We start from the raw sequence: 18,659 nt of genomic DNA, 5'->3' as shown, positions 1-18,659 counted from the left end.
TGCAAATGAAGTTGCATACGTGTACACAGTGGATTCACGTTTATTATTAAATAATAAACGTATGTAACGTATGTAATTATAAATCTGTATAAGTCATCATCAGTCCAGTCGAAAGGACTTTAAACATAAGATTAATATGACAAGTTTATGGAGTCAATCTCAAACAAATAATGAGAATGCTCATTTGTGGATCAGAGGTTTGGAGTCATACTTGTACTGCAGTAGTCGTACTTTTACTCTACTTTCATATAGTAATTCTCAGGCAGAGCATTAATAAGAGACAGAAAGCGTGTTTTTGTCACATATTTTATTGTCGCGCCCTCGATGTTAAAAGTCCAAAGACGTAAAATCAAGTTAAAATCACGTTTACAACATTTCAGATGATTTTTACACAGGTCTGTTCTTTCTTTTCAATGTCACATGACCCTTCCTCCCGCTTGAGGTCACTTCCTCCATGATGATGTCACTTCCTTTTGGAGCGAAGCTGTCTTTTGATCGTAAAATGGTCGCTCTCCTTCTCCTCCAACAATCCTTCACAAGCCTAAAAAAAAAAAAGAAGTCCAGGTTTAGTCCAGGTTTAGTCCAGGTTTAGTCCAGGTTTAGTCCAGGTTTAGTCCAGGTTTAGTCCAGGTTTAGTCCAGGTTTAGTCCAGGTTTAGCCCAGGTTTAGCCCAGGTTTAGCCCAGGTTTAGCCCAGGTTTAGCCCAGGTTTAGCCCAGGTTTAGCCCAGGTTCTGACCGTAACTGGAGAGTCAGCCATGGGGGAGTTGGAGTGAGTTCTGTACAGTTTTCTTCGTCCTCGTTTCAGTTTTGACCCGGTGCTTTTGCTGTCCACCATCAGCCCCATCAAACCTTTGGCTGCAACACAAGAGACCAGTACTGTTATATACCAATACTGATGATGGAGGCGGGTGTGTGGATGCAGTAATAGTAGTAGTAATAGTATTAGTTGTAGTACCTGTAGAGCTGATGATTGAAGGAGACTTGTGGAGGAGATCCCCCAGTTTGTTCAGAGGTCGCTCCTTCAGCGACGAAGAGGAGGCCTGGACACAAGGACATGTCAGTAATAATAAACATTTAAGTTATACAGTTATATTATAATGTTAAAATGAATTATACAGGTACATGATGAGGTAACAGCATTATAACATGACTTAAAGCTCAGAAGAGTCAGCTTTGTGTCATATAGAACCTTTAAATGAGGTGGTCACCTGTTTGCTGAGGTGGGCTCTCCCTCTGTTCCTCTTGTTCTCACTGAAGACCAGACCCTGAGACAAAACACTACAGTCTATATGTGTATACTGAGGACATTAAGACCTGAGCACAGAGACAGAGACAAGAGACAGGGATCTGCACAGACCTAACTCACAGCCATATCCTGTACATATCTCTGGACATATCTATCCTGCTAGCCGCCGTGTTCGAAAAGTAGGTTTAGACTCTTAAGGAGCTGTACCTGGACCTCACAGCTCTTCCGCTTCTTCCCTGTGGTCCTGGGGGTCCTCCTTAGCTCCATCATCTTCTCTGGAGATGACCTCTGCACAAACACACAGGCCACGTGCTCCATTACATACGTGTTCTTTAGCATTTCACAGGCCAGTCACGACGACAAATTTAAGCATGATATATATCGCTACAGAGAAATCCAGCAGTAAACGCAATACAGGAATGTACCAGTGAATCTTTTTTTTTACGCAGACAGAATCATTAAAAGGCCATATATTGAACGATATTGAGTCGATATAGTGCTTATTATGACAGGCCTAGTATTTCATGATGTTAAACAAAACTAAAATCAGAAGAAAGTGGATCAAAAATACTGTATAAAGGTTAGGGATGCACCAATCCTGTTACCGGATATCGGCTTATACTGAAAAACTGCTGGATCGGATCTTGGCTTCCAAATATCAGTTCCGCCGATATCTTGGTTGGACATATAAATTTATGTAATAAGACTATTTACTGGGTGTTATCGGCCCAGAAAGTCTCCGAATGTTGAACTTTCATTTACACAAACTTGTTCTGTAGTTACATGAGAAATAACAGCTACAGGTACATAACATTTTTGGATCAGTTTGGTCTGTTTATTTTTGTTAAAAAGAAATAAATGCTGTTATCGGTATCGGAACTGAATAAGCTGGATCGGTGCATCCCTGATAAATGCATTATGAGCACGCACCTGGACATTGTGGTGGTTTTGCAGCTCTCTGAATCTCTGCACCTCCCTCTTCACAGCCTCCATCCTCCTTTCCTCCCTCCGTTTCTCCTCCCTCTCATTCTCATCTGTTTGGTTCTCTTCCTCCGTGTTCTCCTGTTCTTGGCTCTGCTCCTGTCTTCGGGCCCTGTTGTTCCGTCTCTGCTGCAGTTTTTGGAGCTCTTCTCTCAGCTCTTCCACCACGGTCACCTTCCTCTCCTCCGTCACCTCCTCCTCCTGCAACTTCTGATGATGGTTCTCCTCGAGGTTCTGCTGCTGGTGTTGGGGCTGTCTCTCCTTCTCCTCCTCCTCTGATGGATCCTGGAGCTGCTCTCTCAAACGCTCCAACTCTGAAACAATATTACACAGATTAAACCAGGGACTAAACCAGGGACTAAAACAGGGACTAAAACAGGTCTAAACCACGATGAATCAAAGTTCAGACCTTTCCTCAGAGTCTCCATCTGAGAGTGAGCTTCAGCCACAGTCTGCTCCCTGAGAGACACCATCTCCAACAGGTCTGCAGCCAGAAAAATAGAGCCAGGTCAGAACCATTAGAGCCAGAGGAGCAGAGCCAGAGGAGCAGAGGAGCAGGGCCAGAGGAGAAGAGGAGCAGAGCCAGAGGAGAAGAGGAGCACAGCCAGAGGAGAAGAGGAGCAGAGCCAGAGGAGAAGAGGAGCACAGCCAGAGGAGCAGAGCCAGAGGAGCAGAGCCAGAGGAGCACAGCCAGAGGAGCACAGCCAGAGGAGCACAGCCAGAGGAGCACAGCCAGAGGAGCAAAGCCAGAGGAGCAAAGCCAGAGGGGCAGAGCCAGAGGAGCAGAGCCAGAGCAGACAGAAGCAGACCTCGATTCCGTTGATCGGTGCGTTCTCGTTCCTCTTCTATCGTTTCCAGTCTTTGTTTAAATGAAGCACAGTGCTCCTTTAGCTCCGCCTCCAAGCACGCAAACGCAGCCCTCTGTTTGGTCAATTCCTCCCTCAGCTCCGTACAGAGACGCTCACTACAAACAAACCAGAAGGAAATCACGCCAATTATTTCCCAGGTTTTCCAGGATGTGTGTGAACCCTGGAATTAACAGCAGTAGTAGCAAAAGTACCTGTGCTGTGCTAGTAGTATAAGTAATAGCAGGAGTAATATCAACAGTAGCCGTAAAAGTACCTGTGCTGTAGTTTTTCTTGCAGTTCTTGGATTTGTTGAGTTTTTTCTGCAGATTTGTTCAGAGCAGATTCACTCTCCTCTTTCAGACGATCCATCGCCTCATGGAACATGTTCTCCTCCTGCAAAAGATTTAAGAGTTAAACCAGGACCTAACGCAGGGACCTAAAGGAGGGACCTAAAGGAGGGACGTAAAGGAGGGACCTAAAGCAGGGAGCTAACGGAGGGAGCTAAAGGAGGGAGCTAAAGGAGGGACGTAAAGGAGGGACCTAAAGCAGGGAGCTAACGGAGGGAGCTAAAGAAGGGAGCTAAAGGAGGGAGCTAAAGGAGGGACGTAAAGGAGGGACCTAAAGCAGGGAGCTAACGGAGGGAGCTAAAGGAGGGAGCTAAAGGAGGGACGTAAAGGAGGGACCTAAAGCAGGGAGCTAACGGAGGGAGCTAAAGAAGGGAGCTAAAGGAGGGAGCTAAAGGAGGGACGTAAAGGAGGGACCTTAAGCAGGGGCCTAAAGGGGGGACCTAAAGCAGGGACCTACAGCAGGGAGCTAAAGGAGGGAGCTAAAGGAGGGACGTAAAGAATGGACCTAAAGCAAGGGCCTAAAAGAGGGAGCTAAAGGAGGGACGTAAAGGAGGGACGTAAAGGAGGGATGTAAAGGAGGGACCCAGTCTAAACACAGAAGAAACTAGGGACTAAACCAGGTCAAAACCTTGGCGTCTTGTCTGAGCCTCTCCACTTCTCCTCTGAGCTCGTGGATGGTGTGCTCCCTCTCCTCTGATTGGCTCTGGAGGCTGTTGAGGCGGGTCTTGGTGCAGGTGAGCTCCTCTGATAAGCTGTCGGACCTGTTACTCTGAGAGCTTAGCTGCTTCTTCAGATCGGTCACCTGAAACACCACAGAATATTTAAATTCAACAAAGGCTAAAGAATAAAAGTGAGTCTGAACATTTGTCTGAAGAGGAGGAGACAAGGCGTATGACTGAACCCCGGACGTCCTGGTTAGAGGGCATATTGCTGAACATATTAGTACCTGATTTTGCAGCTGGAACATGCCATTGACCAGAGCCTTGTTCTCTTTGTTGAGTCGAGACGTTTCTTTCTGTTCTGACTCTAAAGACAGGAACACAGATTCACAGCTCGAACAGCCCGTCTCCTCTGGAACAAAGAAACAAACAATATAAATAAACAAAGAAACAAGAGCCCAACGCAGACAGCCCACCTCCTCTGGAACAAACTAATATACGGTTGTCCCTCGCTATATCGCAGTTCACCTTTCACGGCCTCGCTGTTTCGGATATTTTTTTGTGTGCAATTTTGCATATATATATATATATATATATATATATATATATATATATATATATATATATATATATATATATATATATATATATATATATATATATATATATATATATATATATATATATATTTTGTGCCATGTCTCCTGTACAGTACAGAATGAGTTATGTGAATTTACATAAATGGTGGACCTCAGTGTGACTCTGAAGTCTTGTATGTTTGCAAATTGTTTTCTCCGCGACAAAACCCACAATGTCGATGAAACGTTCTGCACCGACAAATTTCAGAAACACTTTGGACTTAAGTGTTTCTCTGCACGGAGAAGCTCCTCTGGAAACCGCTGGAGCAGAGACACGAGATCAACATATTTAAAGTGATAATCGAGGAAGTGGGATATAATATACAAAGGTTTGAACTTTGAGAGTGTTTAAACAAGAGAGAAATGTGAGAATAGTGTATACAGTATGTGGTGAGGGGTTTTACAGCTGCAAAACATAGAAAATTGTAAAAAAATAAGATGATACTTCATGGATTTTGCCTATTGCAGTCCGGATTCAGTCCTGAGGCCTGTACTCCCGAAGTTACCTTGCTAACAGTCCAGCTTCGTAGTACCGTTAAACCAGAGATAACCCTGAAGTTAGAGATCTGGTTCAGTCCCCGGTTCAGTCCTAATGTTCTGGGGTTTTACCTGAGAGCTCCTGCACTTTGGTCTCCAGTTCCATTTGCCTTCTCGTCCCATGCTCCAGCTCCTCCTCCCTCTGCTGTAGATCCTCCTGTAGTCTGGTTATAGTCTGGTTCAGCCTAGACTGCTCCTCCTGTAGTCTGGTTATAGTCTGGTTCAACCTGGTCTCCTCTTCCTCCCTCTGCTGTAGATCCTCCTGTAGTCTGGTTATAGTCTGGTTCAGTCTGGTCTCCTCTTCCTCCCTCTGCTGTAGATCCTCCTGTAGTCTGGTTATAGTCTGGTTCAGTCTGGTCTCCTCTTCCTCCCTCTGCTGTAGATCCTCCTGTAGTCTGGTTATAGTCTGGTTCAGTCTGGTCTCCTCTTCCTCCCTCTGCTGTAGATCCTCCTGTAGTCTGGTTATAGTCTGGTTCAGTCTGGTCTCCTCCTCCTCCCTCTGCTGTAGATCCTCCTGTAGTCTGGTTATAGTCTGGTTCAGCCTGGTCTCCTCCTCCTCGTTGTGTTGTCTAAGTTCACAGATGAGATGTTCTTTTTGGTCGATCTCCTCATGAAGCCTCCAAATCTCCTCCTCCAACAGCGCTGAGGAAACAGACCGGATTTGAGCTAGGACCAGATCTGAACCAGGTCTGAGCCAGGACCAGGCACAGCTAACATCATCCACACTCCCTGGCGGTGTGAAGCTAACTGAGGCAATGTTCTGTCTGAAGCTCCATTAAAATAAAGCTCAGATTAAAGTCTAACATAATCTGACCGTAAAGAACTGATTTAGCTGGACCTACAGGTGAGCAGATTTGTGCCGTTAAGCAAGTCGATCTCTAATAACATTACAATGGTGAATTTCCCTGGCTGGGGATTAATAAAGTATTTATCTATCTATCTATCTATGTATCTATCACAAGCTAGCTAGCGTTAGCCAACAGTTTTTCAGTTTGTCAACAAAAAACTGAGTGACTATCAAACACAGGACCATGAATGTTTGTATTGATCACAGGCTCTTGAAAATGTGCTGTTTAAATACATTTTCTATTTTTTTATTGAGTTTGTTTGTCTCTATGTGTGCATTGTGGTAACTGCTGAACATTCCACTAGAGACACACATGTAGATCACCCCCAGCATAATGTTACTGAAAAGTATCAATACGTGGACCTTCTCACTGTGAGGCAAGGTGCTAACCACTCTGTCGCAGAGCCTTGCAGATCACATGGTTGTGGTTTCTCTTGGTTAGTGCCTGTTTGTCTGAGGGTGTTGCTGAAGTGCATTCTGGGAGTTGTAGTCACCTCTCTTTTTGGATGGACCCGTCTCCTCGTCGCTGGAGCCCCTCGGCCGTTTCCTCTCCTCCTTCCCTTGCTCCTTCATCTCCTCTCCTTCCTCGACTCCTCGTCTCCTTTGACAGGAGCAGTTCTGTTGGAGCTGCATCAGTTCAGTGCGGACAGACTCCACCACAGAGCGCTGGGACAGAAGAAAAATGTTCCATCATTTCATTTTACACCACACGAGAACATCGGCTGTACAACAAGTAGAGAGGTGGACTTATAGATAGGTACATTTGTCTTCAACTGATCATATCCATCCTCATAAACCAGGACTACACCCAGACAACACAGTCTGGTCCTGTCTCAGTTCGTTCCCTCGCCTCAGCCCCTTGCCTGTAGCGTCCTCCATAGTCTGGTCCTGGTTCAGTCCTGGTTTAGTCTCTGTACCTCTCTGGTTGCGTCCACCATAGTCTGGTCCTGGTTCAGTCCTGGTTTAGTCTCTGTACCTCTCTGGTTGCGTTCTCCACAGTCTGGCCCTGGTTCAGTCCTGGTTTAGTCTCTGTACCTCTCTGGTAGCGTCCTCCACAGTCTGGTCCAAGGTGGAGGTGAGTTTGTTGATGATGTCATCTTTTTGTTGACAGAGTTCAGTGAGTTCAGATAGCTGCTGCACATGCTCCTCCACAGACTGAGACACAAATATAATGTCAGGCACATAAACATAACATATTCACACATTATTCTATCAGACCTGCTGCACACGCTCCTCCACACATGGACACAAGACAATTATATAATTAAAATCACATGAGAAGTGCTCAGGTGACAGGGCCTCACCTGCCGGGCTGCCTCCAGCTGCTCCAGAGTCTCCTGCCTCTGCACACGCAGAGTCTGCACCTCTGAGAGAACAGGACTGAGTCAGACTACAGGCCCAGAGACCAGTACATACATATATGTATCTGTATCCAACTTGTATTGTTCCTGTTGCTCCTCTCGTGTGTGAGTGTGTGTGTGTATGTGTATATTTCTATATTCAGTCTCTGACCTCTGGCGTTGTCCTGCTCCTCTCTTGCGTGTTCGTGCATATATATCTGTATACTGTATATGTTTGTTTAAATTCAGACCTCTGGCGTTGTCCTGTTCTTCTCTGATCTTCTCCAGGTCCTGAGCGCTGATAATACTCTCCAACACGGCCCCCTGCTCTGGGTCCTACACACATGCACACACACACAGTCAGAGCGTACGGGTGGACACACATGCTGACACACACACAGGGTCACAGTGCGCATGTGGATTTTTTGACTTATCTTGTTGTCAGAAGATCATATAAACATTTCAATGAGCAGGCCTTCATCTCTGAACTATATTACAGTGACATCGGGTTAACATCAGCATTCCTTGACCCTGATATGGCCTTGAACTTTTTTATTAATACATTTAATGAAATTGTCGACCGGCATGTGCCTAAAAGAAAAATTAGAATGAAAAATTGTAATAATCCCTGGTTCAATTCAGAAACTGCACATTTAATTAGAGAAAGAAATGCTGCCTGGAAAACCACGCACACAACTAGGTCTGAGTTGGATTGGGCATGTTTTCGTCAGAAGAGAAATAAATGTCTATCAGCAATTAGAAAGGCAAAAACATCCTACTTCATGTTTGCATTGATAGAGAGCCACGGAAATCCAACTAAGTTCTGGAGGACAATCAGATCCCTCTCCGAACCTAACAATTACACCTTACCAACTGATATTTTATTAGATTCCGGTATTATAAATTCTAAAGAGGAAATATGTGATGCTTTCAATAGACATTTTATCTCTGCATGTGATATGTTGAACAATGATGGTCCTTCTGATCTTGATTATGTTGAATCTGAACCTCGGACAGATAACCACATTTTTTCTTTAAGACCTTTCAGTTACATGGAGGTCTTAAATGCTCTCCGCTCCATAGACCCAAAGAAGTCCACAGGAGCTGACGATCTCGATCCAAAACTTCTTTTATTAGCTGCCCCATATTTAATTCAACCTCTTTTACACATTTTTAATTTGTCAATTCAAATGGCAATTATACCGGAATTATGGAAAACAGCACATGTTTTGCCTTTACATAAAGGTGGGACAACTAAAAATGTAAATAATTTCCGGCCAATATCTAAATTACCTTGTCTTGCAAAAGTTTTAGAAAAGTTAGTCTCAAATCAAGTTACAGGTTATTTAAATAATTTCTCCATTTTGAAGTCTTATCAATCGGGTTTCAGAAAAGGGCATAGTACTGTCACAGCAACCACAAAAGTTCTAAATGACATTTTCTCAGCCCTTGATGATAAACAAGATTGTGTAGCTCTGTTTATTGATTTAACTAAAGCGTTCAATTCAGTGGATCATGGAGTCCTCCTGAACCGTCTGAAGCAGATTGGATTTGACAATGCTACATGTAACTGGTTCCAAAATTATCTTTCAAACAGAACCCAGGCAGTAGTAGCCGATGGTTTTAAATCAGATTTTTTAACTTTAAGTAAAGGAGTGCCCCAAGGCTCAATTTTGGGCCCCCTACTTTTTACTATTTTTATTAATTCTATTGGTCACAATTTAAAAGAAAGCCACATACATTTATATGCAGATGATGCTGTTTTGTATGCAACTGCTCCTTCTGCTGATCAGGCACTTTTAAAACTGCAGCAAGATTTTAATGAAATCCAAAACTCCCTCATAAATCTTAAGCTGTTTTTGAATGCAAGTAAAACTAAGTATATGATTTTTTCTAAAAAACATTTCAGTAACATGCAAGCTAAAAACCTTTACACACTAAATGGTACATCCATTGAAAGAGTTAAAACTTATAAATATCTTGGGTTTTGGCTTGATGAAGACTTGTCCTTTAAAAAACATATCTCAGAATTATGTAACAGTTTAAAATCTAAATTATCATTTTATTACAGAAACAAATATTGTATCCCAATGAGTTACAGAAAAGAAATAGTGCAAGCAACCTTCCTATCTGTACTGGATTATGGTGATGTGGTGTATATACAGACTTCAGCCTCTGCTTTGAAACCACTGGATCCACTATTTCACTCCGCCCTTCGCTTTGTTACAGGTGATGGATTTGAAACTCATCACTGTACGCTCTATGAAAAAGTAGGTTGGCCATCACTGTCTGTTAGAAGAGAACAGCACTGCATTAAGTTTATCTATAAGGGATTACTTCAAAAACTGCCAGAATACCTCACCTGCTTGTTAATTATTGATACCGGAACATTTAACACCAGATCGCATGACTGCATAAGGCTAAGGACGAGCCACAGCAGAACTGAGATGGGAAAGAGGACTTTTGGCTGTTTTGCGTCACAGAAATGGAATATGCTCCAAGGAAAAGCAAAACTGGACACGTTGGTGACACAATTGCAATTTAATGATCTGATAACAAACTTTTATACACATACCTGCACTTGTTATTGATGTTTTTTATGGACTTATTTGTTTTGATTGTTTTTTCGGTTTGTGTTGTATTTTAAACAGGGCACCCATGAAAAAGAGAGCCCAAGTGCTCTCATTGGGTCCCCCCTGTATAAATAAAGATAAATAAAAAATAAATAAATCCGTATAATCCCCAAGTCCTACAGGTTGGTTCCATCAGAAAAGAACATTTATTTCTGTCACTATACAGTTTTTGGAGTGAGTCCATTTGAATAAAAAACATCTTTCTGTCCGTGTAGAGCCCCAATGTGAGACTCCAGCGCTGACAGATCCATAGCACCCGTTTGTACCTGTCCTCACCTGTCTGTGTCTCCCCAGTGTGGACAGGTTTGTGGGGTTAGCGTCTGGTGTAGGGTCTGTCTCTTGTGTGGTTAGATTTGCTCCTGCTCCTGTCCTCACCTGTCTCTCCAGCGCAGACAGATCCACAGTTCTGTGCACCAGGTTCTTGAGGATTTCGACTCGTTTCTCTGCTCTCTCCTCCAGGATCTCACGCTCCTTCTCCAAACGCTCACTAAAGAGAGAAAGACACAACACCACTGAAGAAAACAGACACAACAGAGACACTGGCAGAGACATGATGCTCATCAAGATCACCAGAGAAGAGAGAGCTATAATATTTGAAGTATTATCAGTACCAGTAGTCTTTGTTGTACTAGTAGTATTTGCAGAATTATTATTACCTGTAGTCTTTCTCCATTTTGTTGAAGAGCTCCATGAACTCGGTGCTGACCTCCTCTCTGATCTGAGCCTCCAGCACCAGCCTCAGGGCAGCCGCTCTGTCACTCTGAAGTATACACAATATATACAAAATATAAGATACTGCATGATACAAGTACTCATCTTATACCATTCTGAGGTACACAAAAAGGTGTGGAATAATACTGAATATCTTTTAATAAACACTCATGTACGTAGCTTTAGTCAGAGTGTTGTTGTGTGATACCTGTGTGCCCTCCATTGTGGTTTCATCTACAGTCACCTCCAAGACTGTGCCCTCCATCTCAGTCTGCTCCTCCTCCTCTTCCTCCTCCTGCTCCTCTTCATCCAACTCTGAAACCAAAACACACATCAGTGCAGTATCTCTCTCAGACAGAGCAGTCAGTATTCTGTGTCGTATGTTCATCAGAAATCTACAAATGTGTTGGTTTTTTTTCCCCTGATCATTTCCATCAGTGACAAGGTCCATTCTACCACAATATTTCTCCAACCACAGCATCTGGGAGGGCATCTGACACACCACAGCATCTGCACCACAACGTTTGACCTGTCCCCCATCTCAGTCCAACACAAATAAGCCCTGATGCCCTACCGTTGTCCCAGTCCTCGGTCTCCAGCACATCCTCCAGGCTGCGCTCCCAGACCATGGAGCTCTTTCGGCCTCTGAAGCGTCGCGTTTCGGCCTCGTCAATGATCAGAGACAGTTCCATCGCCGACCTCTGGGGGGCAGCGTCCATGGGGGCGGGCCGCGTGTTCAGAACCACCACCTGGAGGAAAAGGGTAAAGGATAAAGGTCAAACTGTTCTCTGCACCTCTGACTTTTGGGTGATGTCATTGTCCCATTTGTGCCTTTTTATTGTAACGTGTTTAACTCTTCTAAACATGTGTACAGTATTCCGTGTTCTGTGCAGTAGCAGCAGTAGTTGTACTTGTACCTTCTGAGCCAGAGCGGAGAACTTGAGCACGTTGAGGGTCTCGTCGAAGCTGGAGGAGCTCTGGTTGATGTTGACGACCATCGAGACCTTTCCTGACCCCGAGCCACAGAAGAAAAACTGCAGGAAGTGAGTGAGTTTGGACTCTCGGAACGGAATGTGCTGCTGGAACCTGGGGAACCATGAGAACGCGGGGTTAGAAGAACATCAAGGACACGGCATCAACCGCAAGTTGTACATGTGGCATGTTGCAATGACAATAAAGATCTATTCTATTCTAAGAACAACAACACAACACATGGAACATAAAGAGAACTGTGAGAACGAGGGGTTAGAAGAACATCAAGGACACGGCATCAACTGCAAGAACACAACACATGGTACATAATGAGGAGAACTGTGAGAATGGGGGTTAGAACATAAAGGAACGTGCTGCTGGAACCTAGAGAACTGAGAACGAGGGGTTACAACATTAAGGAACGTGCTGCTGGAACCTGGAGAACCATGAGAACGAGGGGATAGAAGAACATCAAGGACACGGCATCAACTACAAGAACAACACAAGGAACATAAAGAGGAGAACCGTGAGAACGAGGGGTTAGAACATAAAGGAACGTGCTACTGGAACCAGGAAAACAGTGAGTAGGACCATGAGAACAAATGGTTAGAACAGAAGGAACACAAAAAACACGGCATTAGGTAGACAGGGACCTACAGGGAATCTACAGAGAACCAGGATTAATTAATTTGCACAATTAATCTCAATCAAGTCAAAATCATTGTTTGAGGTAACACAATTATGAAATCCCAGATACAAATATTCTGAAGTGTCCCTGTGTGTCAAATGCCCTTCCTGTGTCTCCATGGCGTTTAGATCTGTACAAACATGTTCTGAAATGTGATTCTTGTATTAGTTTGTCAGAATTCTATTAACAAATAAATCAAAAATCTAATCACAGTCACAGTGTTTGAGGACACAAGTGAGATGAGGAGTTACTTCAGGATTCATCTGTTTCTTTTGCAGCTTTTTAACATAAAAAACAAAACACTTTCCAATATTTCATTACCCACATGTAGTAGTGGTGGTTGGTTCTCATGGCGCTGATACAATTCCACAGGGTGAGTACTGCAGTAGTAATAGCAGTAGTAGTAGCAGTAGTATTTGTAGTACTCACTTGCTGTGCTGGTTAGTTCTCATGGCGCTGATACACTTTCCAAGCGTGAGCAGAGAATTGTTGATGTTCCCCGCCTCCTTCAGTCTGTCTCCTGTGTTCTGTGTGCGAGAACATCTCTCTGACCCAGCCAGGTCACACAGCGCCAACCTAAAATCAGGACAAAGCGGACCAAAGAGGGTTAAAGAGGGACCATCAGAGCCAAGTGACCCAACCAGAGACCGGTCACAAAGAGCCAACCTAAACCAGGACAAAGAGGGTAAATTTACAGAGAGTAGAACATTAGTGTAGGAGAGAAAACTCACTCACTGATGGCCAGTTCAGACAAGAGGAGATATGGTTTAGATTAGACATACGGGAGCAGAACAGGGGAGGTTCTTTGGTTTAGAACAGTACAACGGAGAAAGAGGAGAAGAGGACTCACTCGCTGATGGCCAGGACTCGAGGCACTCCCACATCATCGATCTTCATCAGTCTAATGCTGAAGATACTGTGACTAAACACAGTTACACACAGTTACACACAGGAGCCCACGTACTTTACTTACAACAGATTTACAGTTTAGTATGTGTACTATGCATTTGTATATTTAGTAATAATTTATAGTTGTCATGCATTATACAGAAGATGTTGTAGTGCTCTGTGTGCGTGTGTGTGCGTCCTACCTTCTGCTTGAGAGCTGGTTGAGTCGTGTGGCTGAGATGCTTTGATTCTTCTTCCCGATCTTCATGATTCTGTAGGCCTCTTCAGAGCTGCTCACCTGTACCCACCGCAGGTCTACACACAAGTACAGTGTACAGGTGTAGAATAATATGAAACATTCACCAAATATACACAAAGCAATACACATGTGTGAATATAAAACATGAATCTATCACCTAACGCAGTTATGCAATGATATGCAAAAGTTTAATGTAAAGAAGGGCTATTTTACTTCATTTAGATCATCACGTTACCTTTGTTCATTTTGAAAACGCTATAAGGAGACCCTCCCTCAGTTTGCTCCCCTCGCTCACTCCCAATTCAGAGCGACAATGAAACAACTGCACATCGCTTCACGTTTGTGAAGTTGTTGTGTGGTTTTGTATCATGTTTTTGTATATTTATGGAGAATTGTCGTGTGGGAGCCTGGGTGATGTCAGCTTGTGGGAGGAGTCTTGTACAGACTCGTACAGCTAACCGTAAGGAAGGTTCAAATAGGGCCCGGAAGAGAAGGCTCGATTACTCAAACATGCACGGATGACATCCAAAACCTCTTCAACGAGGGAAAAATATAACATGGTAAAAAAGTCCAAAAAAAAAGTATTTTGCATAATACCCTCTTTGATAATGATAAACCGTTGGCCTGCCCCCTCCCCATCTTTTAAAAATCTAAAATAAAAAGTTTAAATGTGATTCTAAGCAGTACCTTTGATGAAGGAGTTCCCCTTCACGTCCTGAGACAGACGCAGCACTGTCCTTTTCTGATGCCCATTTGGAACCTGAAGGCAGCAGCAGTTAGTTCAGTGACACTGGGACATTTAAACTGTCTGCTTATACAATATATCTGCACTGAGGCAAGACACATTTTACTCAAATATATGGGATAAAACCAGGTGCAGGACCTTTAAACATATGCAGCGCTATGGCATGGTATTTGGTATAGTGTGGTGTATGAAATGCACATTACATGCTCCAGCAGGTCGTGGATGTTGTCGTTATAGATTTCACAGAAGGAAACCCAAACGGAGAATTTAACCGTGTCCTCCACCTCCAGAACAAAGGAGTCTTCAGAAGAGCTGCTGAGGCTCGAGTCTGTCACGTTTGAACCTACAAAAAATAATAAAATAAAATGTATTTTATTTTATCAGGAAGTCCCATTGAGATTGCATTTCATTTTTAGCGTTGTCACGATACTAAAATTTTAAACTCCATATTGATACTAAGAAATAGACCTGATACTCAATACTATTTCCAGCACCACAATAATAAAAAACACTTTTTCTTTAGACAATAGAATCGGATTTTCAACATTAAATGGTAGTACTTTCACTAGTATATTACCACCTGACCTTACATCTGTGTAATCCCTCAGTGTCCAGGTACTTGTTCTGATCATTCTAGAGATATTCACGGAAGCTTCATTTCTGGCCTGTGAATGGGACTTTTTTTTAGTATCAATACCTGATCAAATGAGTATCTAGTTTCAATACTAGTTTTAGTATCGATTAATATCTGATTTTATACTTTTGACAACCCTTGTTATTTCACCCTCGACACTGTCACCAGAGATTAAGTGCATATGAGAATCTCCAACTAAATAATGAAAAGGACAAACCATCGAGAAATGTGGACTTCCCAGAGGTCAGCGTTTTGTCAGTCTGCGGATAGAAAAACACATCAGGAACCAGGACTGATCCAGAACTACAGCAGAACTACAGCAGGGCTACAGCAGGGCTACGGCAGGGCTACAGCTGGGCTACAGCTGGGCTACAGCTGGGCTACAGCAGGGCTACAGCAGGGCTACAGCAGGGCTACAGCAGGGCTACAGCTGGGCTACAGCTGGGCTACAGCTGGGCTACAGCAGGGCTACAGCAGGGCTACAGCCGACACAGGCTGAATTGTGTATTACCTCCTTGAACATCTTCATGAGGGTCCTCTTGGAGACGCTCTCCAGGCTCTGCTGGTCCGGGGTCAGTCTGGTGTAGTCTCTGCATCTTTGAGGTTTAAGGTCACAGCGAGAGTAAAGTTTGCCTTCTATACTGTTAAAGATGACGGCCAGGGAGCGAGGGAGGAGACCCAAGTCATGGTCTGGACCTGAAACAGACCAGAGACAAGGTCCAGGTTAAATCAGAGACCAGGAATAGACCAGGAATAGACCAGGAATAGACCAGGAATAGACCAGGAATAGACCAGGAATAGACCAGGAATAGACCAGGAATAGACCAGGAATAGACCAGGAATAGACCAGGAATAGACCAGGAATAGACCAGGACAGGCTTTCTACACTTTGATTGAAATAATTTTCCAGGACATTTTTACTTTACAGTGTCTACAAATACATTACACCCTTTTTCAACTAAAGATGTAGTTGAACTATACCTGAAGCCCACAATGATTGAATTACATTCCAAGGCAAACAAACCAAGAATATTCATATATTTTCATTTCACATATTATACATACGCTTTGCCCATGTGTAATCATGTCTTTAGCAGGTAATATTTGTATTGGGACACCCTTCCCCAAGAAGTGTTGAACAAAAGGAATGTAATTTCCTGCATTTGACTGAGTTTAAGAACTGGTCTTTCTTACAGTGACGACAATATTTTAAATATGGGTCAAGGAGCAAGTAAGGAGGCCCAAGTCATGGTCCAGATATGAAAAAAAAAACAATGTTACGAGGAATGAACCTGGACTGACCAAGGAACGTGAAGGTCTTTCCGGCGTTGGTGACTCCGTAGGTGAAAACGAGACAGTTTCCTCCATCGAGAACATCCCGAACAAGAGAACGGACAGAGCCTTCAAATACAGCCCTTTGAGAGGAGTCTGGACCAAACACCTGGACAGACACAGGAAAGAGGTGAATAAAGATAGATAAGACAGGGAAGATATACAGGGGAGGAGAGCCAGAAGACAGGAGGGAGGAAGAAGAGGGGAGAGGAGCCTTCAAATACTGTCCTCTGAGACGAGTCTGGAGCAAACACCCGGAGAGACACGGGTGAAGACAGGAGAGATATACAGCAGGAGTAGGGAAAGAGGAGAGGAAACAGAGCTGTCAAATACTGTCTTCCAAGAAGAATCTGGACCAAACACCTGGAGAAAGGTAAATAAAAAGGGTACATATATACAGGTGGGAGAGGAAGGCAGAAGAGGGGGGGAGGAGGTGTTAAGGGGGGGGATCTGTGGAGAGGGAGAAGGAGTCTGGATAGAGGGAGAAGGGATGAGAGGGAAAGAAGTTACCTGAGGAAAGCGTCTGGGGAGTGGGGGATGTTACCTGGGTAAAGGTGAACCTTTGGCCCGTCTGAGGCAGAGACTTGTTGATTCTTGGAGCTTTGAGGATCACAGTGTCTGGACCCTCCATCGTCACACAGTCCTGAGCACACATGAGGTACACAATAGTGTTACAATAGTAGTAGTAACAGTAATATTAGTAGTATCCATAGTATTGTTATATTAAAAGCAGTAGTTATATTTGTATCTGTACCTTCCTACTGTAGTAACAGTAAATGCAGTAGTAGTACTTGTTCTTGTGTCTCTCCACTGTAGTATTAGTAATATGAAATGCAGTAGTAGTATTTGTACCTATGTCTCTCCACTGTAGTGTTAGTAATATCAAATGCAGTAGTAGTATTTGTACCTGTGTCTCTTCACTGTCGCTCTCGGCCGAAGTGAACGGTCGAATCCTTAGAAAAACCTGCAGGTTTTCAGACTGAGAGTCCTGTTGGGCACAGAACCCTTTACACATTTGATCCTCAGAGTTCTGTATATACCTGTGTAATTGCACTTCTGTGTACACTTTTGGTACCTGTAGTATGTGAATATAAAATACTTCTGTGTGCCTGTAGTATGTGAGTATAAAGTACTGAGTGTACCTGGGTGGGCAGAGCAGAGAAGTCACTGAGCAGGTCCTTCCTTATGTCCTCCACCTCCACTGGCCCCACCCTCTCCGGTTTACCGGCCAGAGACCACTCCATCATTACTGAAATATAAGAGAAATATAAGAGAAATATTTAAATAAAATTACACAAAATTATACTAAAACACTCCATCAATTTTACAAAAAAAATCAGAAGATAAGATAAATATTTACAACAAAAAAACAAGACATAAAACTACAACAAACCAGGCAGATATGACTCCATCATCTTTAAGAGAAATATTTAAATACAACAACAGAAATGTACATACAAAGCACTCAGAGATGACCATAATCACAGGGAAAGAATTCTATACAGAATACTGCAACGCTATTGGACTGAAATATAAAACCCTGCATTCTAGTAATACTTTTTAATTAGATATATTAAAAATTTTAAGGTCCATGCACAAGTAAAAAATTAAACAGCCACTGAGGACTGCAGAGACAAACACAGCTCCTACATGAAATGAACAAATCTCATTGCAGTAAAAAAAAAAAAGAAGAGATTTCACTTTGACATCAGTCCTCCATGATTTAATTTCCAAAATGTATTTATATCCAAAATTTCAGACATTTTTACATAATCTGCGTGAAATTAATGGATTTAGTGTTTTTGTTAATATGTTTTAATATTTAATGACTGTACAACGATAAATGTTTTGTGAACTGATGTAAATGCGAGTTAGGATCACTGTGATAAACATTTTAAGAAAAACAATGCGGTATTTCGCAGAAAGGGCAATTTTGTGAAACTTTAAACGTTGTTGTTAGCATTAGCCACAGTTAGCATTGATTCAAATGTCGGTCCGATTCTGGAGTTGTATGTGACTTTTCGCGGTGAATACTTTTATAGAGACGTGTCTTAGAACATGGAAAAGGAGTTGTGTGGTCGTGACTCACCGTGGAGCGCGTTATTCCAAAAAACAGACAAATAAAAATAAAAACATGGGCCGTTTGTGTGCGCCGTCGCGGGCTTCTTTTTAAACTGCTAGAGCGGCGCGGGCCAATCACAGAGCGAGGTGAGGGGAAACGTCACAGGTTACGCGAGAAAAGCACAGCACCAAAAAAAATGATGAATTTAAATATATTATCGGTAATATATTTAGATTTTAATAAACACATAAAATAATACACAGCCACAGCATAATATTTTAACAAATAATT

At 43.0% G+C, this 18,659-nt stretch overlaps 1 protein-coding gene across 2 annotated transcripts; it reads right to left on the bottom strand.

Moving 5' to 3' along the window:
- Positions 1-299: 299 nt before the first annotated feature.
- LOC117386922 (kinesin-like protein KIF20B) lies at positions 300-18,499 on the bottom strand. Of its 2 annotated transcripts, XM_055229666.1 has the most exons (34): positions 18,396-18,499; positions 17,449-17,555; positions 17,214-17,294; positions 16,851-16,949; positions 16,277-16,415; positions 15,486-15,670; positions 15,192-15,234; positions 14,544-14,683; positions 14,283-14,355; positions 13,540-13,651; positions 13,299-13,370; positions 12,878-13,024; positions 11,706-11,874; positions 11,363-11,537; positions 10,997-11,103; positions 10,734-10,837; positions 10,453-10,564; positions 7,696-7,780; positions 7,409-7,470; positions 7,140-7,259; positions 6,599-6,770; positions 5,485-5,899; positions 5,330-5,442; positions 4,370-4,494; positions 4,052-4,225; positions 3,351-3,469; positions 3,038-3,192; positions 2,638-2,712; positions 2,178-2,542; positions 1,455-1,535; positions 1,210-1,266; positions 957-1,041; positions 738-856; positions 306-541 (listed from the first exon to the last, which is right to left on the bottom strand). In XM_055229666.1, exons 2-34 carry the CDS (start codon positions 17,551-17,553, stop codon positions 464-466), a joined length of 4,263 nt encoding a protein of 1,420 aa, XP_055085641.1. In that variant the 5' UTR covers positions 17,554-17,555; positions 18,396-18,499; the 3' UTR covers positions 306-463. The 2 variants fall into 2 exon arrangements, with proteins under 2 accessions (XP_055085640.1, XP_055085641.1); XM_055229665.1 differs by having other exon boundaries at positions 300-541; positions 5,330-5,899.
- Between the last annotated feature and the right edge of the window lie 160 nt (positions 18,500-18,659).

The sequence above is a fragment of the Periophthalmus magnuspinnatus genome, chromosome 19, assembly GCF_009829125.3.
Source record: "Periophthalmus magnuspinnatus isolate fPerMag1 chromosome 19, fPerMag1.2.pri, whole genome shotgun sequence".
In the NCBI taxonomy this organism is placed as follows: domain Eukaryota; kingdom Metazoa; phylum Chordata; class Actinopteri; order Gobiiformes; family Gobiidae; genus Periophthalmus; species Periophthalmus magnuspinnatus.
The sequence above is the reverse complement of the archived record's forward strand: the minus strand, read 5'-3'. Positions and strand labels throughout refer to the sequence as shown.

Bases quoted from the DNA above. Each gene is read 5' to 3' on its own strand.
- LOC117386922 (XM_055229665.1), bottom strand. From the start codon at position 17,553: ATGATGGAGTGGTCTCTGGCCGGTAAACCGGAGAGGGTGGGGCCAGTG. The intron at 13,025-13,298 runs GTGAGTCCTCTT...TCCTGATTTTAG, and splicing joins CGAGTCCTGGCCATCAGCGA to GTTGGCGCTGTGTGACCTGG. The intron at 542-737 runs GTCAGAACCTGG...TTTTTTTTTTAG, and splicing joins TGGCTGACTCTCCAGTTACG to GCTTGTGAAGGATTGTTGGA.